At 43.8% G+C, this 23,555-nt stretch overlaps 9 protein-coding genes across 9 annotated transcripts; 7 read left to right on the top strand and 2 right to left on the bottom strand.

Annotated features, from left to right (window-relative positions):
- Window positions 1-1,938: 1,938 nt before the first annotated feature.
- Window positions 1,939-3,515, top strand: BDB00DRAFT_308659 (uncharacterized protein). Its single transcript, XM_053116875.1, has 5 exons — window positions 1,939-2,250; window positions 2,365-2,419; window positions 2,541-2,668; window positions 2,755-2,833; window positions 2,917-3,515. Exons 1-5 carry the CDS (start codon window positions 2,050-2,052, stop codon window positions 3,381-3,383), a joined length of 930 nt encoding a protein of 309 aa, XP_052980821.1. The 5' UTR covers window positions 1,939-2,049; the 3' UTR covers window positions 3,384-3,515.
- Window positions 3,516-4,535, top strand: BDB00DRAFT_308513 (uncharacterized protein). The gene is made up of 3 exons (XM_053116874.1): window positions 3,516-4,029; window positions 4,094-4,310; window positions 4,399-4,535. Exons 1-2 carry the CDS (start codon window positions 3,648-3,650, stop codon window positions 4,180-4,182), a joined length of 471 nt encoding a protein of 156 aa, XP_052980820.1. The 5' UTR covers window positions 3,516-3,647; the 3' UTR covers window positions 4,183-4,310; window positions 4,399-4,535.
- BDB00DRAFT_882781 (uncharacterized protein) lies at window positions 4,532-6,471 on the top strand (the record flags this gene model as incomplete). The annotated part of the gene is made up of 5 exons (XM_053128178.1): window positions 4,532-4,823; window positions 4,913-5,012; window positions 5,093-5,248; window positions 5,318-6,181; window positions 6,282-6,471. 5 exons carry the CDS (start codon window positions 4,532-4,534, stop codon window positions 6,469-6,471), a joined length of 1,602 nt encoding a protein of 533 aa, XP_052980819.1.
- A 368-nt stretch (window positions 6,472-6,839) lies between these two features.
- BDB00DRAFT_818515 (uncharacterized protein) lies at window positions 6,840-7,949 on the top strand. The gene is made up of 4 exons (XM_053123160.1): window positions 6,840-7,069; window positions 7,166-7,261; window positions 7,375-7,426; window positions 7,544-7,949. The coding sequence occupies exons 1-4, from the start codon at window positions 7,011-7,013 to the stop codon at window positions 7,634-7,636; spliced, it is 300 nt and encodes a 99-aa protein (XP_052980818.1). The 5' UTR covers window positions 6,840-7,010; the 3' UTR covers window positions 7,637-7,949.
- A 2,171-nt stretch (window positions 7,950-10,120) lies between these two features.
- BDB00DRAFT_308344 (uncharacterized protein) lies at window positions 10,121-10,719 on the top strand. The gene has a single exon (XM_053116873.1). It carries the CDS (start codon window positions 10,300-10,302, stop codon window positions 10,612-10,614), a length of 315 nt encoding a protein of 104 aa, XP_052980817.1. The 5' UTR covers window positions 10,121-10,299; the 3' UTR covers window positions 10,615-10,719.
- On the bottom strand, window positions 10,553-11,417 carry BDB00DRAFT_818511 (uncharacterized protein). The gene is made up of 2 exons (XM_053123159.1): window positions 10,947-11,417; window positions 10,553-10,823 (listed from the first exon to the last, which is right to left on the bottom strand). The coding sequence occupies exons 1-2, from the start codon at window positions 11,082-11,084 to the stop codon at window positions 10,725-10,727; spliced, it is 237 nt and encodes a 78-aa protein (XP_052980816.1). The 5' UTR covers window positions 11,085-11,417; the 3' UTR covers window positions 10,553-10,724.
- Window positions 11,418-11,422: 5 nt separating this feature from the next.
- Window positions 11,423-15,662, top strand: BDB00DRAFT_818505 (Fusaric acid resistance protein-like-domain-containing protein). The gene is made up of 7 exons (XM_053123158.1): window positions 11,423-11,889; window positions 11,964-12,589; window positions 12,681-12,858; window positions 12,918-14,235; window positions 14,308-14,677; window positions 14,737-15,417; window positions 15,562-15,662. Exons 1-6 carry the CDS (start codon window positions 11,606-11,608, stop codon window positions 15,387-15,389), a joined length of 3,429 nt encoding a protein of 1,142 aa, XP_052980815.1. The 5' UTR covers window positions 11,423-11,605; the 3' UTR covers window positions 15,390-15,417; window positions 15,562-15,662.
- Window positions 15,663-16,792: 1,130 nt separating this feature from the next.
- On the top strand, window positions 16,793-20,600 carry BDB00DRAFT_938311 (Sodium/calcium exchanger protein-domain-containing protein). The gene is made up of 7 exons (XM_053129278.1): window positions 16,793-17,363; window positions 17,438-17,897; window positions 17,959-18,659; window positions 18,743-18,892; window positions 19,026-19,263; window positions 19,333-19,726; window positions 19,846-20,600. Exons 1-7 carry the CDS (start codon window positions 16,863-16,865, stop codon window positions 20,195-20,197), a joined length of 2,796 nt encoding a protein of 931 aa, XP_052980814.1. The 5' UTR covers window positions 16,793-16,862; the 3' UTR covers window positions 20,198-20,600.
- A 39-nt stretch (window positions 20,601-20,639) lies between these two features.
- On the bottom strand, window positions 20,640-22,319 carry BDB00DRAFT_818491 (vacuolar membrane protein-domain-containing protein). The gene is made up of 3 exons (XM_053123157.1): window positions 21,954-22,319; window positions 21,369-21,812; window positions 20,640-21,262 (listed from the first exon to the last, which is right to left on the bottom strand). Exons 1-3 carry the CDS (start codon window positions 22,106-22,108, stop codon window positions 21,040-21,042), a joined length of 822 nt encoding a protein of 273 aa, XP_052980813.1. The 5' UTR covers window positions 22,109-22,319; the 3' UTR covers window positions 20,640-21,039.
- Between the last annotated feature and the right edge of the window lie 1,236 nt (window positions 22,320-23,555).

Below are 23,555 nucleotides of genomic sequence, written 5' to 3'. Positions count from 1 at the left end.
TACTACATATAGATTTTCTTTGAAAGGCTATATCTTCCCGGATTTTGCCAAGCAAGAAGAGACGTAACATCCCGCACCATTCCAGCAAACAATGTTGCTTACATAACTGCTTTCTAAAGGAAGTTTCTATCAAAATGCTGCAATCTTTACCTTACGCCTCATCATCTGTTGTCGTCATTCATTGATAGTTTTGATGGAATATTATCATGTACTATGATACTGTACCTCTGTCAGGTTGTGGCAGCACCAGGCTAACTGATCGTATACATACAATGAAAAATCTTAGACTAATGAAGGGACAGTGACGCTACTTAAATGTTCATAGACAGTAGAGCACTGTAAAGCCAAATGCAAATCGTCTCCTACCAAATGATATAAAACAATATCTCGCTCCTATCATGATGCGGTGCCCTCACCTAGAGCATTTTTTTTTAAAATAAAAAAGCTCCTCCAATCGTTTTGTCGGAACCTACAACCTTTGAAAATGCGCACAAGTCACCAGTGTTGCCCGTGTTCGTTGCTGCACTGAGCAACATGTCCTTCATGATTTTTTGGATTGTGTAGCTTTGTCTCGACATGTTCTTTTCTGTAAAGTTCTTTCTTTTCTTTTTGCTATGAACCATGCAATCATTCACTTCTTCATAAGTAACAAAGACATGAACAAAGGGCGATCTGTCAATATCGGCAAGAAAAAGTTTGGAGTTATTGGTTCTGCCAGCACGTCTTGGTTGCTGGCTATTATTGAATGATGATATCCGTCTTTGAACAGAAAATTGGGTGCAGAATACACTTCATATTACTGTTTACCAGTGTCGTTCCTGTTGCTGCTTGTCGCTCACATAGACGGCATCCAAATGAGCGTTAGCAAGTACCTACATTTCAAATTATCAATATGTCTTCAGTAAATTGATTGCATTTGTTCATTGCACATGTGATATTTGAAAGCGTTGTGTATATCTAAAATACATGAGTTTAAAACGTGCTAGTAGTGAAGGTCGAAGCATACGGGTCTTTCATGAAATGTAAGACATCGTTCCCATTATCACCACCGACATCACGATTGCATGTTGCAGTCTTCTCCGTGCCTTTAGACTACAATCTTTGACTTCATTATATTCGTATAATCTCCCCTTCACTACTTTACTGATATCACCGCCCATCACATTCAGTGTGTACTTTTTTTTCCTGTACTTTTTTATATATGACGCAGCTGCAAGCCATCCCTATATTCGTGAGCAACATCCATCAATTCCAATTAAAAAGCGTAAATTGGCCATGAGCATCATCATATCACTAATCTGTAAACCATATCCTTCAAATTCTGGTAGTGCCCCTTTAGTTTCATTTTCCATGAGCCGAATCCCTTTCCGGATCGACAGCATCTTTCCTTCTGTTTTCTCCCCTCTAAAGTTTGTTTAAGCTATTTACTTCCACATCGACGCGGCTGTCATCGATGACCAGGTAGTACCGGGGAAGGCGGGGGATATAGGGAAAGAATACCCAGGAATTTTGTACAACACATTGGTTCCATGTGCTGTTGTTGTACTTGTTCAAAGTGGTTCTAACGAGGTGCAGGCTGTGGTTGCCGTGGTAATAACTGAGGGGACACTAATTTCTATGGTACGCTGGATTATAGATATTGTTGTCAGATTGGTTGTATGATTGAATGCGCTTGTGTGTGAATCTGTTGTAACTACGCATCTACGTGTTTCTGAAGAACGAGAAGAATAGCTCAGCGTGTTGTTTCAGGTAAAATTAGTATTGCTATCAGCGGCAGGATCAGGCAACATTATGACCGTGAGCCGCAAAACAACCGATGAGAACGAAGTGCAGAATCACTAGTGGGCATAATGACCCTACTGATGCAGTATAGTGGTAAACAGTAAAAAGTGAAAGGGAATGAGGGTGTATTTAGTACATTTAATGTAATTGCTGCTGTTTTAGCTGCTGCTGCTGAGCTTGTGACTCTTGAATCCTGGCGGTGCTTCTCTTCTTGCACAGAACTCTATCACCTCTTTTTTCTTTGGGGAAAAAAATATTAACACATAAATGACAGACAAGCTACCGCCGAATCTGTTGAAGCTTTTTGCGCCACGGCCACCTTTACCATATGCTCCACCTTTGGACAAGGATCCAGGTGAACGCGTAGGCGCTCGCATTACCGGCATTGCAGAGCTTGTACCCCAGTTGAAAACCTACGACCAAGATTACGTCCCTTGGAAATCCATTGAACAAAAACGCAAAGAACGGGTAGATTATCGCATGCAAATATTTTAACATCTTCTACCAGAAAGAAAAACAAAGGAAAATAGTTTTTTATGCTAATTCGTTCTCGCTCTTTTTGATATTTTGTATATATTATAGATGGAAGCAAAGAAAAAAGTTGCGGATGAAGCATTGGAAAAAGGAATCGCCGAATGTACGCATCCGTCTTTTAGATTTTTAACGTTATAAAAGAAATAACAACGATCGCGACACTTTTGGTATCGATTACGTACGTGAACAGAAAGAAACTAACGGAATTGTTGTTTAATTTATAGACGATCCAGAAAAAGACGAAAAGATTCAGGGCAATCCGTTCAACACGCTTTTTGTGGCGCGACTAAGTTACGAGCTGCAAGAGAGTGATTTGATGCGCGAGTTCGAACAATACGGTCCCATCAAAAACGTAGGAACATGTCTTTTTCTTTTTTAAGTAAAAACCGTCATGTATACATTGCATGACATATCAACTAATACATTTCATGTCATTAGCTACGCTTGGTAAGAACACTAGAAGGAAAGCCTCGTGGTTACGCGTTTATTGAATACGAACGAGAAAAAGACATGCGAGGTAAATTTTCATGCATCTATCTACAGTGGTAATTGAAAGAACAAGCAAAGAAAAGAATTACTCACAGGTCGATTGTTAAAAAGCGGCATATAAGGATTCAGATGGCTTAAAGTTGATGGGTCGTCGGTTAGCAGTAGACGTAGAACGAGGCCGAACTGTCAAGGGATGGAAGCCGCGTCGCCTTGGTGGCGGATTAGGTAATGCGCGCAATGGACCACCGCAGCAAGCAGCACCAGCCGCAGCACCAGCCGGATCATCATCAGGCGGCTACGATCGATTTGGAGGTTTCAACGATAGCGGTCGCCGGGACAGCAGCCGAGGCTATGGAGGACGACATGATCGTGGCCATGGCGGCGGCGGCGGAGGCTATGGCGGAAACAACCGTGGCTATGGAGGTGGCGGTGGCGGTGGAAGAAGAGACTTTGAAGATCGACGGAGGCCACGCATGCGATCCCGGAGCCGAAGCCCTCGAGGCTACAGAGATCGATATGGTGGTCGTGGTAGAGACAGATCGAGAGACAGAATGGGGGGCCGTCGAGACCGCTACTAAGGAACTAGGACTTGGAGGTTATTTAGCAGAAAGCAAACGAAGAATTGATATTCAAAAATATAGTCCAAAAGAACTATTGCATTGTAACGTTTCACAAAATCCACGCGCTTTTCCTATGGTGGGGTGCACCTTATTATAACACATCTCTTTCTCTCTCGCTCTCACTCACATTCACTCACACTGTCCCGTTTATATATATAAAGGTGTCTCCATTCTTTTTCTCTTATTTGCCCCAAGTATTACAACTCCCAACTTCTTTCTCAAATGGACGTGAAGAAGTCGTCTCTTGAACAGCAGCATGAGGAGGAGAAGGAGGAGTTTCGTGATTGTCTTGATGGTGATCAAGTTGTTGGGCAGTTGCAGGAACAGCTCAATGCCGCCTCTTTTGTTGAACAAGAAAACAAGACCCACCCTTCGCTTCAGCTTGCCTCAACAGCACTTTCTAAAGGAATCACTTTGGATGCATTCAACAATGTCGTGCCACCAACACCGACTTCGAGCGGACCCAGCACGCCTGAGAGGAGAGTCAGCAGCAGTAGCAGTATAGATCCCGAGAAAGCAGGTGCCAACCTCATTCAAATTAACCCTGTTGATCTGAAGACCATTGGTGAGAATACGTTGACGCCTGCTGAGCAAGAGAAAGAAGGTAAACAGAAATACGAATCAATATGAAAGTTACCGCCGTTTTTCATACGACAAGTTATTTTTAGACGAGGCTGTTTTGCGGGGACTCAGACACTTGTTTAATAATCGATTCATGAGCGCAAAAACGTTGTTCGAACAACGCGCAGATAGGTAAACGAAAGGGAGTCGGAAAACATGAGAGGTCTCTTGCGAAGAGTTGAAATTACTGATATGAGCTAAAACGATGTTTGCTTAGAGATCCACTTTATGCACTTGCATTGAGTAGCATGGCGTTCCTGAAAGGTATGATAAATCAGTTAATTGTAAATTTTTGAAGCAAAAAAGTGAGGAATGTGCGTATCGCTAAGATGGAAAAATATATTGCTTATAGCTGTGATGGTATAACAACTATTAATAATGATAATCATGGATCAAAAAGAAAGGCTCGGAAAAGGAAGAGAGACATACTCACCATCACGATGCTGCTGAATATGTTGTAGACGTCAGGAGAGCACGACCACACCATGGCCCTGAACGTTCTCAACACCACATACAGCCTCGCGAAAGCCCAGTTGGATGCAACGAAAAAGACATCACGGATCTCGGGCTACTTTTCCGGCTACTACAACTACTTTAAACGCGACTCTGGATCGTCTCCCACATCAACAGCATCCCCTTCTTCTGACATATCCACGCCAAACGGTATATTGAGAGCACATGTTGTCAAGGCCGAGTGCTGTTTACTGATCGCCGTGCTGCAGCTGCTTCAAGAAAGTGTCATGAGTTATGTCAAATGTGGCCTAAATCTCCGTCGAGGTATACATATATGAAATGCATACGCATCACACACACACTCCACGTGGTGGTGATTATTCCGCTACTGACGTTCTTACAAAAAACCACAGCGTATGCCAGCTACAACTTCGTGTGGCAGAAATACAAGGCAATGGGAGACGATGCTTGTAAATACATGGACCGTGATACGATATCTGGAGTACAATTTGGGTAAGGCTGATGGGAAAAAAGTGACATATGATAATCCTTTGGATCTGATGAACCAACAACGACAACAACGGTTATTACAGGATTGGATCGGTGCACTTTGTGCTTTCTGCATTACCAGCTAAAATATGGAAGGCAATTTCGGTACTCGGCTGGAAACCCGACAAAGAGCTCGGCTTTAAGCTTCTGAAAGAATGCGCTGATAACAAGCGCATAAGGTCTTCCATGGCAACTGTCATGTGAGCATGATTTTCTCTATCTCAAACTCTAAACTATTGTGTGTGAGTGTGTCATTGACTGTTATATAGGCTTCTTGCGTATTATGCCACAGCCGCATCCTTTACACCGCAAATTCTTTCCGAGCAATACACAAAGATCGCCATGGAAACGCTACTGGAAGCGCAACGGTATTATCCAAACTCTGCACTCTACTTGTTCTTTGCAGGCCGGATATCCCGGCTGGCACTTGACCTATCACTCTCGACGCAATCTTATCTCTATGCTGCCGAAATGACCAAAAACGATTGGGCGGAAACAGCCGTGGCCAATGCCTGCCGCTACGAAATCGCAGTGAACCATATGATTACCGGCAACTGGAACGAAGCTGCATCCAGTTTTGAACAACTCCACAAAGAGAAATATTGGTCGCCTGCATTCTGTAAATATATGCAGGGCTCATGTTTGGAAATGGCTGGTAACCGTTCCGCCGCCATTTTGGCTTATGCTGAAGTGCCTCGTCTCGTGGTCAAGAAGCTGGGCGGACGCATGTCAGACATTGATGCATATGCTCTGCGCAAAGTGCAGCTGTTTCAGAGCAGCGGATATCAAGAGCTGGATTTACATGTTCCGATATTGGAGTTTATGTGTATTTGGAACTTGTTCCACTTTATGGATAAGCCTCGCTTGGACTATTGCCTGAGGTCTGTCAATAAGGCGCTGGAGACGATCCAGATCCAGGAGCAGGAAGAATATGACAAGCGCAGCCAAGAACTGGCACCCGAAACTTCACCGCCAGACCATTTCGATAAGCGAGCGACGCTGCTGTTAGTCAAGGCTGCTCTCCAGAATGTCAAAGGGAACGATCCCGCGGAAAACACGATTATTTTGAACTGGATTATTGATCACAAGGATAATTTGGCAACCGAGTCTTGGGTAGTTCCCTATGCTTTGTGGTATGTATGACAAGAGAGATACGCCCCCCCCCCCGAAGATTGGTTTGCAATGACAGCGTTTCTTATTGACACGAGAGCGAACGCTATGTACATTACATAGGGAGGCTGGCGTTGCATGCTGGAACGTCAACAATCGGAACCGTAGTAGACATGTGTGGGAAATGGCGTTAGAATTTTCAAGCTATGATTTCGAATACCGTCTTGCAGTGGTGAGTATAAATATTATTGGGTGGGAGGCATCAACAACAACTAAAAAGGAGAGAGAACTTACACTGCTATTGTGCATGTAGCGTCTCAACCTGGCCATGACACACGCTGAGGAACTGGGCTACACTAAGCCTATTCCACAACCAACTGACGACAAGAAGCGCTTCTCTGTTTCCTTACCAGCCATGGCTGCTGCAGCTACTGCCGCTTCTACTAACAACAACAACAGGAGCAACAGCAATAATACTTTCACTATTAGCAGTAGTGTTGCTTCGACATAAACTCCTCCTTTACATTACTACTACTTAATATCCTACTTGTACTTTATATTCTTGAAATAATCTGCTGTCTTTTTCTGCACAACGCATGGTGTGCCATTCGTTAAGTGATATATGAGTGGATAGAGGGAAGCGACCACATGACAATGAACAGACATGCAAGCATTGTATGTGTGTATGTGGAAGGTGGGCGCGCGCAACCTACAACATCTTCTTTCAAAATTTCCCACCTGTTCAATTTCCTCTTTTTTTTTCTTATTTCTTCGCTTTCAACGTTCTTTTTTCCCTTTCCATATCCCTTTCCACATAAAATCTTATTGCCAACAACAGCACGCATTTCAAAAATGACCCGAAGCAAGAAGGATCCCCAAGTTACTGCACGACATGACAAGCACATAGCACGGTAAGCTATATACAAAGTTCTCACCCCGTGCATGGAAGAAACAAAAAATAAGGTTTCTTTCGTTTGACGACTCAAGTCACTTCTTCTTTTTTTCAGAAACGGTTTGACTGACATCCGTAGCCCACTCAAAAAGTCCGGCGCAGGTTTCGCTAACTGGGGCTGCTTGGGTGAAGAGCTTGTCGACGTAAAAGAGTAAGTACTAGTGCTAGGTGTGAACAGTTTAAAAATCAATCACGCCATGTCTTAGGATCTCCTCTCTACCATACTTTTTGTGATTAACCACACAACCTTCTTATTGTAAGCAGTGATTTCCGTGAACAGGCTGTAGCCGATGTCCGCAGGGATACCAAGCTCCAGGTAGCTAATAACACCTTTTTCTTTCTTTCTTTCTGCTATCATGTCATCACGAGATTATAGAGAAAATGAGAGAGAGAGAGAGAGCTCTAACGTTGGGCATATTTACATGCATCTTAGCTTGTAGACTCTGAGGTTTTTGAACACATGCACCGCCGTGGGGAGCAACAAGTGACAGACAACCAAACCAATGGTCTTCAAAATGGCCACTAACAAAGCAGATTGTACATACTGACATCCATCTTATCTCCTTTATACCTGCTCACTCCTTTTTACTCGCCCCATCCGGGATATCTATCCAGGAATCCAAAAATGACCACTATTGTGATAAGCTGTAAATACTTTTCTCCACGTTTATAGTCTCAAACCCAAACTACTCGCTCTAGTATCCAATCTTCATATTACCCCAGCTTCCAGTTTAGTTAATCTGTATGTATACTTCATGTATGATGACCCTTTGAATAAAAGAACAGAATTTCGCACGCAGAATAATAAAAAGGTCGATTGTTTCGGCATTACAAAAGACAGCCAACCATGGTAATGATAATGGTCCAACTCATAAACGCGTGGACAGGTGACGTTAGGAGTCACTGTGTGATTGGCTCTTGCGAAAGTCTAACTTTATGGAAATGGGTCCATAATTCCCATTTCCAGGATGGATTTTCGCTCTTTTCGTAAAGAGCGAAAATCCAGCCTTGCGATTTCAGTTGCATAGTAGATGTCATCCCGCAGCAAGTTCGGTTATGTAATTCTTCATAATAAAGGCTTATTAGAACAAGTTACTTATTGGGTATTTGTCTTCTGTCTGTGGTATCAAATTGTATACCATCACCGTTAACTTGGAAGGCAAGTACTGTCGCGCTAACCGTATTATATATTGTGTTTTTTTAAATATAAATACCAAACGGCAAAGATCCCATGAAGGGCGTGTACGTAGGATACTTATTACCTCTAGAGCTTCATCTGTCCATAACCAAAGCTTCGTTCCTGCCATGCTTATGATTTGAACAGCTCGACCCACATCTGGACCCTCGTCTCCAGGATTTTCAAAACTGCAACGTGTCCCACCTAGAACACTCAAACGACCAAAATTAAGATTAGACATACTAGCAATAGTAATCAAAGGGCTACTGTGTCTACCTTCTACTGTAGATCGTATCTTCTGTTCGGGTCGCTCAAAAGAGCACTCAAGATCGGATCTGCTTGGGCCCTCCACAGTTCTGTTCCACTTGTCCAACGAACCCAATAGTTCGTTGAATGGGAGCCTAGCTTGTGACAGCTTTGACAACAGCAGAATTCATCTGCCTGTCTTAAGCGTCAGATTGCACAGTACTGCTGTTGTCCCCTTTAATCTCGACCTCTGTTCTTGGTATGTAACACGGTGTAAAAAGCGTATTCGTGTGCGCATTTTCGAAAATGACGCAGCATTGAAAACTATAATTAACATCAATGATTGCCGTAAGGACCGTGAGCTCCTCATTATTGAATACCGGATAATCATCTACATATTTATCCAGCACACTTATTAGCATTTCCGCTCCTAAAATGCGCAACATTATTGCTGGTTGGGGTGTTGTATTTGGGTTTTAGCATAAGAATGTGTTAAATTGCATTATACCTTAGGTTTAAACAATTCGTATGCCTTATGGAACCGATCAATTCAATAAAATCGACATTTAAACTATGTATGTGCAACATTTCATGGACTACCTGAACCATCACAGTAGTCAGAGTAACGTCTTTGTATAAACTTACTTGTATGCAAATATTAGCATGTCCAAATGTTTATATACAGTAACTACCCTCATATTCAAAATGTGTCAGTAATTTGCTCATAAGTAGATGAGCAGAGAAATGGAAGTCTCTTACGCATTAAATATCATGTTGATTGTATCTACTAACTCTCAGCTTTTACGATATCGAAGAATCTTGTGCAGCAGCGTGAAGCCACCTTTATTGAAAAGAGAATTGATACTTCTTTGCTTTGTAATACAATGTCGTGTGAATATCTTATGAATTGATATGAACCTTGACAGAATATAACTTGTCTAACAAGGTTGCTATAAATAGGTAAATATCCCTTCAAGCCTTCTATTTAAAGCGCTTGCCTCACATACAACAACAGCGTTACTGCTTTCACATTTCATGACACAGTCAAGTATTCTTCATGAATGATATCGCAGCGTTTCATAGAAAAAGGAACGCAATCTAATGCTAATTCTATAGCAACCGTACATATCACAAGTGTTTCTGCACTTACAACACATTCGTGCTTTGATCGGCAGCATTCGACAAGTTTGCCTTGTCCTTTCTCCCCGTCGCACTCATCTTCTCAGTCAACCCCCTGTGAGCAGCCGTCGCTCTTCCCCTGAGATCCCCACTTTGAATCGTAGTGCGTATAACAAACCAAAAGAACTCCCTTCATCATGTACCCAAAGATTTGCCACAAGAAACACAAAATGAAATCTTTTTTTTTGTTAGGAGTCTCTCTCAATCATCATCATCGTCATCATCACTCTTTATTATTGACTCTTGCTGTTCCATCAACTGCGCCTTTTCTTGTTCCAGTTTGCGAAACCGTTCCTCCAACGCAGTCAGTTCACGGATTGAATTCGCTTGGTCTATAATCTGCAGTGTTGCTATATACATGATGTGCATTTATAGATATATTAAGATTAAGCTTTCTTCTGAAAGAAAACCATCATCATTGACGGGTTTTTTTCCAACCAACCCCTCCCACCACCAAGCTGCTGCACCTCCTCCCACATCCCTTATTTTTTATATTACCTGACTTGAAATGTTCTTGCGAAACTCTCAATGAAGGTGACACGAGCAACCCAAACCAATGCAAAGGATCTCGTCGCCCTGTTGTCTTTATGAGTTTCCGCAACCCAGGCCGCTTTTCGTTCATTTCATATTCGTTCTTGTCTGCCGCATCGTTCAGATTTTCATCCTGTACCCATTCCGCCGTATGTTGGGTTGATTTACGTCGACGTTGTCTTAGAGATGGTTTCCTTTTCGCTGTTGCCGTTGTAGTCGTCGTAGTCGTAGTGGGAGTGACAGTAGTAGTGTTTGTATTGGTAGAATTGCCATCAGCCGACGTTGTCGTTGTTGAATCTAAAGGCACGACTTTGCTATGTGTATCTACCGTTCTGTTGTTGTTTTCATTTATCACAAGGTTTGTTATTTGATTTGTCTCACAAGGAAACACAACATATCACACACGCACACATACGCACGAAAACAATGAAGCAGTATAGCTTATCCCCCTTCCTCCTCTTTGTTGTGTACTGGAGAGAACTTACACTCGTGCTTGTGCCTTCATTCGTTCATCGTAGGAACATTGTGAGATTCTCCCGGAGCCCATGGTATATTTGGCATGCGCCAAGTGCAGGAATCCCTAAACCGTTATTGTCGTCGTTGGTTTTTTGACATTCGGAAACGAAGCATACAAATCGGACCCCATTACATATGCATTCATACATATATGCACATACACATAGACAAAAAGAAATGTGTATACCTGCTGTAACTGATTCGTCGTTATCTGCCAGGTTTGGGTATATTCTTCCAACTTGTCAAGGTACGTAAGCGCTAAAGCGTCGAGCTCTGTGCAGACAGTCTCTATCGTTCGAATTTCACCATTGCTGTGATTCTTCATTTGAAAGGAGGAAGATAAAAAAAGACAGAATGTATAAGCGGGTATGGGGAAGGATATGTTGCAAGAAGAACAAGTCTGGACAAAGAAGGAAAAACGAATATTAAAGAAGTGAGAGAAAAGAAGAAAAATCGAAAGGAAGAAGCACTTTTTGCTTCTGCTCGCTGCTCCGCATATAATACATACGGCAAGGACAACCCCTAACTGAATCCTTTTTGGAACCTTGTTGCATGAAAGAGAGGGGTCATCCCGCAGTCCATATCACATCACGATATACTGTTACGTTTTCTCATCCTTTTGATCCACCAACAGAAGACCGAACAAACTCTCTCCCCCTCTCTCTCTCTCTCTCTCTCAATTGATATCGTTCATGCGTAAATTGTTACCATCGGCACTTAACGCTAATAACAGGGAATTTTTTCTATTTTCGAGCAACCGCGCATCATTGTTCTAGCAAACAACCCAACCACACCGGCCCGCACGAATTTTTCCTCTCTCTCGTTTTGTAATTGAATGTACTATAAATGCCATTACCGCCACGACGACATTCTTCCTCGGACCGTAATAATAGCAGTAAAAGTCGATTCGTGTTATCCAGCTCACCTACGTCCATCAATTCTGCTGCATCGCCACCGCCAAACCATGCACTGGCTCGATCGCTCGACCATGGCAATATTTCTCCGTCATTCACGAGTGGCGAGATTGAAGTCATTCTCGATGACGGGTCTTTGCAGCGCCGCAAAGTATCCCTCACGAGTCTTGCCGACGCAGCAACGACAGAAGAACAGGAGGAAGAAGGGCAGCGAATGTAAGTGCGCGAGAAGGAAAGAATGGATTTTATTTATGCATGAATTATCGACTGCATATAAATTTATAATGCAGGACGACGACGACGACGACGATACAAAAGAGGACGGTCAATGAGCGAAGCCCTTTACTGTCAGACGATGGTAACACTAACTACACAGACCACACCGCCATGTACATGGAGCATCACTCATCTACTTCTGGTGGCTCTGCCACAAGCTCAAGTGGCGAGGACGAGGACAGTTCTTCGAGTGACGAGGACAGCGACAACGAAAGTACAAATGGCAATCGTTATGTTCGACCGAAATATGCGCTTGTCTGGCCCAAGTTCGACATACGACAGAAGCGAGTACTTAAATGCAGCTTTGCATACTTTTTTGCTTCGTTGTTCACCTTTGTACCGTTGTTGAACAACCTGATCGGCCATAATCGAACATCCAGTCATTTGGTCGCTACAGCTACAGTGTTTTTTAATCCGGCAAAAACGCTCGGCGGTATGGTCGAAGCGGCTGCGTTTGGCTGGGGGTATACCTTGTTTGCATTGACTGTCTGCTTGGGCTCCATGATTACTACGGACTTTTTCATTGACCAGGATATGTACGATGCTGCTCATGCGATTTCGCTGCTGTTCTGGTTGACGGGGGCAACGTTTACTGTGTCCTTTTTGAAAGCATACTGGAATAAGCCGCCAGTGGCGACAGGTAAACCTTGCAAGTATAGATATATTTGATGGGCTTTATTGCTTGATAATGACGTGCGCAAAACTTAAATTTGGATATGTTTCAACATTAGCATCTAGCTTATGCTTTATCATCATATTCATCATTGTCGTCCGTGAAGGGTCGGCAAATCGAGGCGACTTTGACATTACACGAATTCGTGAAATCACAACCGCCGTAGCAACTGGCACGGTAATCACCGTACTGTGTTGCATTTTCATCTGGCCCGAGTCGGCAGTGGCCAAACTAAAGTAAAATGACAACTATGACCTCATTTCCTTCTTCAAATCACTGATGTGATTTCTTCTAGAAAAGACATCGAAGCAACACTCGATTCGTATCGCGTACTTTTGAAACTATTGACCAAAACATTCACTTTGGACGAAGACCTGCCTCAATTTGAAGCCAATAGCGAGTTGCAAAAAGCCATCGAGTCTCATCGATCCAGCTTTACATCACTCGAGAAATCGCTTCACGAAGCAAAATTGGAAATGGGATACTCAAAAAACTCTATTGAGCGTGCCAAAGAATACGACACAGTCATTGCCTGTATGCACCGCCTGGCGCAGTATGTGGGTGGCTTACGAAGCAGCTGTGGTATCCAGTTTGAGCGGTTCGGTGGTAGTGCTACATCTTCTCATCCACAACAACAACAACAGCAACAGCAGCAGCAGCAGCAGCAGCAAGGACAGCAGCATCAAGCTACCATGTCTGCTGGTCTACACGCAAAACGGAAAAGCAAAGTGCGTCATAATACGGATGATGGTGTGTGGAATGTTCGTGCAGGATACCATCGACGCAAGTTCCAGGATGAGATACGCAGACAAAAGACAAAACTGTTGAATGACGACGAGCATCATCGACTTCAGCGGACCATGTCCACACCTCAACAGCAAGCATCGCACCATAGTCTCTTTGGAATGACGCCATCACAGCATCATCCAACAACAACAATAACATACGAAAACAACAATACTACTTCGCTGATTGAGTTTATCCAAACGATTCGACAACCACTCAAATCACTCGCTTATACTTGCAAACAGACGCTGTTTCATTTACAGACGGATGACAAGGGCAAAAAGAACACCAAAAAGCTCAAACGCAACATGAACAAGGCTTTGATACTTTTTGAGGTATCGCAACGCCATGCTGTGCGCAATCTGTATCGACAGCATCAATCCAGTCTTGCTGCCGGCGATGTCTATGTGCCTGGCGAGGATTCGTTTCTCGTCTACTTTTTTGTGTTCAATATGATTGAGTTTGCACGCGAGTTGACACACCTCGTGGATGCTGTTGACAAGCTGGCCCAGGAACCTACAGACAAAAGTGGGCGTTGGTGGTTGTTGTGGACACACAAGGAGGAGCGTAAACAGTCGTCGTCGTCGGCGATGAGAATGTATTATCATGATCGTAACACGATGGCAACACTCCATACTCCTTTGCCAACAACACCTTGGCGCAAATTGATGCGACACATCTGGTCGTTCAGTCAGCTGATCAAGCAGCAAAAGATCCGGTATGCGATCAAGGCAACGGTAGCGACTATCTTTTTGGCATTGCCTGCATTTCTAGACTCGACGGGTCAATGGTTTAGGGAATGGCGCATGGAGTGGGCTTTGATTACGGTAATAATATAATGTTCTCGGTAACTATTTCAAGTGTGGCGTTAAAGAAGAACTAACAAGTCAGCTGTATAGCTTATGGTTGTCATGAATCCCACAGTAGGTTTAACAAATGTTGTAGCGATCTATCGTATCTTTTCAACCATGCTCGGCGTCTCCGCTGCTGCCTTGTTTTACACATTGTTTCCTGCCAACATGTATATCCTGCCCATCCTGACCTGGCTCTTTTCCATTCCAAACTTCTGGGTCATTCTTAATCACAAACACGGAAAGTTTGGCCAGTTTACATTGTTGGCATATAACTTGGTTATGCTCAACAAGTATAATACTCGTGATGAAACGAATACGATTGATGTGGGATGGCTTGCATTGCAGCGGTTCTTGGCTATCATCATGGGCGTTGTATTTGGCTTGTTCGTGACATCCTATATATGGCCGTACGAAGGTAATGAATAGCACAATAAAGAAAAAGTGGATGACTTATATTCTTACCATCTACAATAGCACGCACTGAACTACGCAAGTCTTTATCCGATCTTTTAATCCAGCTGGGCTGGGTTTATCGTAAACTCTTGTCCGTCTACGTCGAACCTCCTGACACTCTTCAAGATGACGATGAGCATCATCAAAGACTCACAGTGCGCCAAGAGCGAGCCATCGCCACAAGAAACTTCATGTCACTCGAACTAGAAATCCAGCGCGCACTCACCGAGCTCAGCGGTCTATTATCACATGCACCGAACGAGTTTCGTTTAAAAGGGCCATTCCCAGTCGAATCCTACCGACTCATGATACGATCATGTCGCAATATCGCAGACAAGTTTTTAGCTATGCGCACAGTTATTTTCAAAGACGCATGGATCGAACAGGTGCATCAGGATTTCATACTGCCTGTCAACAAGGAACGACGTGAAATGGCCGGTGACATTCTCCTGTACTTTTACTTGCTTGCATCCGCATTGAGCCTCAAGACTCCTTTACCTCCCCACTTACCGCCTGCTAAGCCTGCCTGGGAACGATTGCTGGCGCGGTTACGTGAACTACCCGTAGTCAGAACGGAGCAGGTGGTTGAAATGGATAATGTCTATATGTTTTATTATGCTTATGTGACCATGATGGAGGATGTGATTCGCGAATTGGATAAGGTATTCTTGTAAAGGTTACGCCTGTTTCAATGTATAGATACTAAAAAAGACATAAATTTTTTAAAATGTACGATAGATCGGCAGTGTGATGAAGGAGTTATTTGGCGCATTAGTTTCCGAGGAAGAATGGTCCAGGTTGTTCCCAAATGCGTAAGCAACAAGGAGTTGGAAGATTTATGCATACAGAATTCTTGTTTTTTTCGTACGTGATTTTGTTGATGTAAATGTAACATTTGGTTCTTTTTAATGTTTTGTAAATATAAAAAAAGTGCAAAAGGGCTTATATAAATGGATCGGTGATCGCATCAAAATAAGGGCTTTTCTTTAACTCTCAAACTCATTCCTAGCTAATGGCTCATAGAACGGCAGCTAAGAAACATAGAACCATATTGGAATGGTTGTCAATCTTCTTGATTCCTAAAAAACGTGTTTTTCTTCTTTCTGTACCTCCAAGTTTACTCTCTGTCTTTTAGGAAGCTCAATCGCGCGTGTAGTGTTTACATTTGTTTCCGAAAAAGTGTCTGCACTGGGTCGCTATAGGCTGGGCGAGTACTGTATGGGAACTCATAGCAAAACCCATATATCGATAAGACAAACGTTTGTTGGATGAGTTTTAGTGGATAGTACTGTAAGATGCGGGGTAAAGTGTGGGCTATGTAATAATCTAGGTTGGATGAGGAAGGTAACAAGTAAAAGTTGCAAGAGTGATGGATCTCTACATTGAAACGCTGATACGAGTGACAGTGTTGATTTGTTTGCGAGTAAACAGAAAACAGATGCCATGAATAACAAACGAAGGACTATCTGAATCGCACAATTTAGAAGCTACTACCCGAAATTACAGTACTGCGTTGAGTATGTTTAATACACAGGGTGTTTTCCTTTCGGATACATTACACATACTCATGGAAGGGAAGATTACACTGGTTTATGTACATATATCTCAAACAACAGATCAATATATGTAGCGATGACTTGATAGTCACTGTTCGCTGATGCAAAGATGCTCGGTTTCCTCGCTGCTCTAGGAAAGCTTGTAGTATTATGTGCTGGCTGCATTAGTCTACCTTGCAACCTTGAGTTCCGTGCATAGCCCAGTGCTATTGGGCGATGCATTGTGTAATCTTTAAAAGCATAAACGGAACCAAGCCAGTGTATCATCCCTATAGCGAACCCGTTTTTGCGCGGCAAAAAGCTGGGGTAATGACAGCGACTAGCAGTCAGCTTTTTTCCTTTTTGAAACACTCCATCGCTTAAAACGACAAGCTTTCGAGGATGGCTACATGACTGATTTGCACCGGAATGGACTTTCCGGGCTTGCTGAGCAAGAAAAGAAAAACAGTGAATCTCCGCCGTTCCGAAAACCTTTTTTTATACGCCCGTTCCTCCGCATTGATTGTAGTACATTTAGCCCTATTTTACCCTTCCTCCCTCCCCCCCTTCTTCTTCTAATTTTATTTTACCTTGGAAAGAAAAAAGACGTTTATGGACTCTTCAGAAGAAAGAAGGCCCTCTGTACATAAAAGTCAGTCAAGTAGTAGTAGTCGACGACGACCCTCTACGAGCTCGTCGTCTCGTAAAAGCCAGTATGGTTCTACAGAAGCAGCAGCAGCAGCAGCAGGCGGCAGTATGGCGCGTCGCAGAAAGTCCACGCTGAAAAGACGACCCACAGTAAACCGCAATCGCAGTAGTAGTCGTCGTCATCGCCATCAGCACAATTCAGACGACAGCAGTGCAAGTGGCAGCAGCAGCAGTAGTAGTAGTGAAAATGATAATAGCAGCAACGACGACGACGAAGAACAAGGTGACAACCACCATCACCACCACCACCACAGAAAGGTAGACGCCAACGGCCAAGACGAGTTGGCCAGTCTTGGATCGGGCACACATCATATCAGCGGCAAAAGATCACGTCGACCGTCCCATCGCGACGGCGTATCGTTTAGCGCTCTGGATCATGAGATGACTTTGAAAGATAAACAAGAGGTACGTAATTCTGCATTCTCGCACGAGAGAGAAAAGGAGTGAGACGATATACTCAACTCGTGTGATTGCGCTAGGCCATGAATCGCGAGCATCCTTTTGGTATGCCTATCTGGAAGCCAGCCTTATACCGCAAGTCGCGCTCTGTTGTGCGTAGAGCCAACCATGCCTTGCACTTATACCCTTCGTCATCGAAACACTTGTTCCTGAACCCGGGCAATCTTCTATGGACACTGGTGTTTGGCTGGTGGCTAGCGCTCGTCATGATTGTGATTGCTGTTGTGTTACGCCTTGTACCACCTCACGGGCGGAAGTATTGGATGGTGATGAGTGGCCTGTCATTTTACTTGCTGTGGCCCTTTGGCCGCTATGTTGAACGCGTGGTGGTCGAGGACGTGCATGAACATGACGAGGAGGCCGAGACGCTTCTGCCAAAACATACCAAGCGACAGCAGACATGGAAGGAGTGGATCGTGCATGTTGCCACAAGTGGCCCAACCGGATGGATCTACTACTTTTTCTACTTGACTGTTGTTGGTAAAGTTTAGCGATATGCCTGTGGTATGATAGTGGGTTGAGAAGTAACAAAAAACCTTAGGCCCGCTTTTGTTTATTGCATCGACCGTCTGCTGGATGTGCGTGATCACAATCCCCATGGCAAAACTCAACTACAAGCTTGTACGGCACCTGATGCAGCACCCACTCACACTGCGCTTCCATTCGAGTCCGACAGGCATGCATCCAAGCGGCAAGCCGACTGTCATCTTACTCTGCACATACCAAGCCATCGGTTTCCAGTACTACAAGTACACCTATGAGGGCGTCAACATCATCTTCATCAACCTGATCTCGCTCGTCCTGTTTGTCATCTTCGACGAGTATGTGATCCGCCATCATTTCCCTGATTCGTTTATTGCCTCGCCCATGGTCGTGTTCATGCTGTCGCTCGGTTCGGTCATTCCACTGTCCTATTTCATTGGCATGGGTATCAGCTCTGTGTCTGCACAGACCTCGATGGCCGTCGGCTCGGTGATCAATGCAACGTTCGGTAGCATTATTGAAATCATCTTGTATGCGATCGCATTGATGGGCGGCAAGAGCGCGTTGGTGGAAGGCAGTTTGATCGGCAGTATCCTTGTAGGCGTGCTCTTGTTACCGGGTTGTTCTATGGTCAGCGGCGGTATCAAGAAGAAGGAGCAAAGGTTCAATGCAAAGAGTGCTGGCGTCACTTCAACCATGCTGATCATGGCCCTGATCGGTGCCTTGTCACCCACGTTGTTCTATCAGATGTTTGGATCGGTAAGGCAAATCTGTACAGTAGTAGATTGATCAACATGCCCCCCCCTTTGGCTCCAAATAAATACTAAGCTTGTTTATTGTAGTTTGAACTAAAGTGTGCTGGGTGTCCTGAAGGCGACTCTGGATTCGAATGCTCCCAGTGCCACTATGATCAACTGGAGCCTGCCAACGACCCAGTGTATCAAAACAGTGTCAAGCCATTCATGTGGATTTGTGCCATTGTTTTACCTTCGGTAACGTATCATTCTCCTTGACCATTTGATCTTTCCCTGTGACCTGGTCCTCTCGCTGCCAACTATTCCCTCTTCTTCGCGACACTTACGATACACATGACTCAATAATACTTTCTGATGGGAACATTGACAGGCATACATTATTGGCTTGGTGTTCAGTCTGCACACGCACAACGACGTGGTTTGGAAGAGCCCTACACAGGATACAGCTGCAGCACAGCAACAACAACAACAGCAATCTTACCTCGCATATTACCAAAGACTCATCCAGTCCTATCTCACATCACAATCAACTGCTCAGCAACAGCAAACAGCCTTTGGATCCGACGATGAGGATGCGGGTTCTCAATATAAACGAAGAGCACAAAGCGGTAAAGAAGCCCTTACTGGAAAGAAAGAGAGAGAGGGAGGGTTAGAGACTCACAGATCATTACCTATAGATCCAAGCATGATGTCTGTGCACAATGCAGATGGCGCTATGACTTCTACGACAGCAACACATGACAACAACGGCACTGGCAATGGGAGTAGCAACGCAGCACAACTCCCACCCCCGTTCCCTGAATTCGTGCAAGCAAACGACGACGATGATGAAGAAGTTGGCGGCCACGATGCTCCAGAGTGGGGCACCGCCAAGAGTTTCACAGTTTTGTTTGCATGCACGCTCTTGTATTCCATCATTGCAGAGATCTTGGTCGATACTGTGGATCTGATCATGGCTGACATGGCGCTCGACGAAAAGTTCCTGGGGCTGACGCTCTTTGCCCTGGTGCCTAACATTACCGAATTCACCAATGCCATTGGATTTTCGATCCACGGCAATATTGTTCTGAGGTAAATAATTCGTGGGACCTTTTCTTCCCACCTTCCCAACAAAACAAACAAACAAACAGGAATAGCAACAACAAGACACATTGAACTGAACCGTCTACAACGGGCCCTTTCTTTTGTAGTATGGAGATTGGCTCAGCATATGCATTACAAGTGTGTCTACTGCAGATCCCGGCCATGGTTGCGTTCTCACTCTGGTACAATTGGGGCAAGGAAGAACTGGCACGCTACACGTTCAGTCTCATCTTTCCCAACTGGGACGTGATTGCCGTGATCCTGTCTGTGTTCTTGCTCACATACACATACCAAGAAGGCAAATCCAATTACTTTAAGGGCGCGATTTTGATCCTCAGCTACCTTGTCTTGGTTGCTGGCTTCTTTTTCGTACCGACCGTCACCGAGCAACAGAAAAACAGTTTCACTGTGGGACTTGACCCTGCGCTTTTAGCCAAAATTGTAAAGAACAGTAAATAACAACAACGGGGTTGAGTGAGCGAAAATAAACAGAGAGAACTGTCCCCTCTCCTTGTTTGCTTCATGGCATGTGATGATGTTATACATGGTATACGATACGAGTGCTATGTATCATATGCAATATAATGAGCCCACACGCACACACACACACACATGCGCGTATATTTTAGATGTTTGGCTTGTGCAAGTTCCGAAAACGCACTAGCTTCGGCTCTCTCTCTTTTTTTTTTCCCGGAAGAAAACTAATAAGAAACACCCTGATGTGAGTGTGGATTACATACATACATTATATACAAGTCCTTTTTTAAGGTTCACCAGTTACTAACGAGCCAGAAAATCTATACATTGTGAATGATCTGCAAGGTGCATTTGTATGTTGCAAAAGAACAAAACCGTCGATCCATCTCTCCTTGAACTACAATGGGTTTCTGTTGTTGTTGTTGTTGTTGTTCAAGAGTGGTTTTATGTATGTGCGATATACGATAGATAAAAAAAAAGTAAGGAGAAGATATGTACAAGGAAAGGTAAATACAACACAAAAAGATAGCTGAGAAAGAGAAAAACGGCCTGCTGCAGTAATGGGGCCATGATGAGTGATCATGGTCAATGACCCTTCTGAGGGCACTGCTGCTGCTGCTGCTGCTGCCGTTGTTGTTACTGCGCGGATGCCAATGATTCTTTGCCGGTGTTGGGGTATATATGCTACGTACTATGTATATATGGATATATGTATCACATCACTATGTATAAAATTGGGTAGATGTTGCTGTTGTTGGTGTGTCCCTCGTATATATATAGCATCGTCATCATCGTTCATGTCGCACTGTTGTCAAAATATATAATCAGGCGGACGGAAGCAACGGTGAGCGCTCATGTGGATGCTGCTTCTGTTGGTCAATGACGATAATCGAATGAAGAAAAGTGGTCGATTCGTTCTTTTTCGATGGTGCATGATGCTTTGTTGTTTTTGACGACAGTAGTGATGATGCGTCGTCGTGATGGTGTTTGCCCTTGATGATGGTATCGATGACACAGAACTGAAATGCGTTCATAAACAACGGGAATCTGTTATATATACGCACCATCACAGTGCAAAAAGAAAACAATTCAGCACACAAACACACAAGCAAAGCAAAAAAAAAACAAAAGGGAGAGACAGAGAGAGGCTTACACAAACATGACAAACACAACTTGATAGTGGCCATCCTCAGTACCAATCAGCTGAAGCACCCAATCGCCAATCTCAAAAATGGCAGGAAAGGCTTGAAACATGCCATAGATACAGATCTTCATCAAAAACTCGGCCAGCACAAACACAGCCGTTTGCTTTGCCCACTGGCGAAACAGCATCGTCGACGAGGTGTGGGCCGGGTCGCCATAGTGCTGCAGGTTGCGGATGTTCCAAAAGGTGGCCAGCGTCCATTCGAGGATACGCAGCCAGAACCATAGGATGGCAATGCCGATGGTTGTGTCGACCATCAGACTCAAAAAGTACCACACACAGAGGTTCGTCGCAGGTCGTCCGTTGGTCGGTCGGCCTGCAAGATAGCTGATTCCTAGATTCAGAAAGTGGATCGTGCCTGCTCCGATGAATTGTTTGCTCACATCGAGTGCCCTGGTTTGTTTTAACCCAAAGAAAAAGAGAAAAAGGATGCTTGTTAGCCCCGTTTGAGAACGGAGATGGTCTGTCTGTTTGTTGTTGTTGTTGCTTAAAGGAGTGTGTGTGTGTGTAGAGAGGTGTGTGTAGAATATGTACCAAATCTGTACCGGTCGTCGGGGTCGTTCTTGCCACCGTTTAATGCCAAGCGCAGCCAGTGCCGTCAATACGAGCGTCAACTGAACCAGAAGCGCAAAGCCATCTAATAATTCGCATGTTTGTCCCTGACTGCACGTTTGCGATTGCCGTGACATGAGAGTATCGTCGTCCAATAAGTTGTCTTGAGGAAAGAATAAATAAACTCGCTTAATACTTGAAAAAGGTGTGAGCGAGTGAGTGAGCGATAAGGGGAAAGAAAGAAGAATTGTGGCAAGAAAGAAAGAGAAACGCAAAAAAAGTAAGGAGACCCTTCTTTTTGAGTAAAGATAGGCCCCCAATAATATGACAGCTATTTTTTGCTGTTGTTACAACACTCCAAGAGTCATCCTAATAGTAGCACACACGCATGTGGTAGCCGTGCCGCTTTTCCTTTGGTTCATCGGCCGCGTTTGACCTCCAAAAGACGCAAACAAAAGCTTTACTCGTTTTAAAAAAAACATTTTGCGTGTCACAGCGCTAATATGTAGAGAAAGAGCACACACACAGCCAAATAAACAGCAACGGGGCACACACACAACACACCTGGGATATAAACAAGAAACAAATATGTCTGTCTCTCCCTTGGCAACACACTCAACCCCACACCTTTTATAAACCCTTTCCCCATTTATGAATGGACTGTGGTACATCTTACCTATAAAAACGGACAATTTATCATATCGAGCGGATCATAAAGAGCATCAGAGAAAAAAAAACACACGCGAATTCTTGATAAGGCTACTTCATGCAGCATGTCGTCAACTATTTAAACAGCTTTTTGGCTGGTCTGTGAGCATCATTCTATCGTCAAGGTTACAGAAAACCCAGCAACACACTTAATTTTCCTAAAAGCCATTGCATGAATAGAGAGGATACGCACAGGCCAATTTTTAATACTGTCGTCCTGCTCGGGTTATATTCACAGTTCACCGCAGTCTGATAACCTGCTGTTGCCGTTATTCCTTCCGCAGCTCTTATTATTCATAATATGTAGTTTATACATCATCTACACTGACCCGCTAACACACTGGTCCCAGTGCTTATCAGCTTGAGGATACTCTCTATCATTTGTATCCTGCCTTCTCTAAATTGGCTCATAAAATATAAAAAAGAAGATGTATCGTTTTTTGTCCCACCTTCTATGTAGTTTCTTGTGTCATGCAGGTAAATCGTGGTGCTATCATCTTTAAATCCTCCCTAATAAATGCTCAGCTAACATGGATTACCAAATAAATCTAATGATGGTCTGGTATCATTTACTTCCGTCGTCGTCATTATTGCTGTTGCACGGATAAATGGCATCTGTATTTTATCTCAAGGATCCTTGCGCTGAAAACGTTTGTTCACATGCGAGAAACGACATACAACAGTCCATCTTTTTATAACAACTGGTAGCATGTCTTATCTTTTCGTGATGGTTCAACGGAGAATGTATTGCAAAGGAATCTTCTAGTTACCTTTTGTATTTGTATCTGTATGAGGAGAGAAAGACAAAAAAGGACAATAGTAAAATTCTGATTGTATCCAGTTTATAAGCTTATTTTTTCAATGCATGATATGGTG

The sequence above is a fragment of the Zychaea mexicana genome (genome assembly GCF_025766255.1).
Source record: "Zychaea mexicana strain RSA 1403 chromosome Unknown BDB00scaffold_27, whole genome shotgun sequence".
Lineage (NCBI taxonomy): Eukaryota > Fungi > Mucoromycota > Mucoromycetes > Mucorales > Lichtheimiaceae > Zychaea > Zychaea mexicana.
Note: the sequence above shows the minus strand (reverse complement) of the source record. Positions and strands in the feature narration are given on the sequence as shown.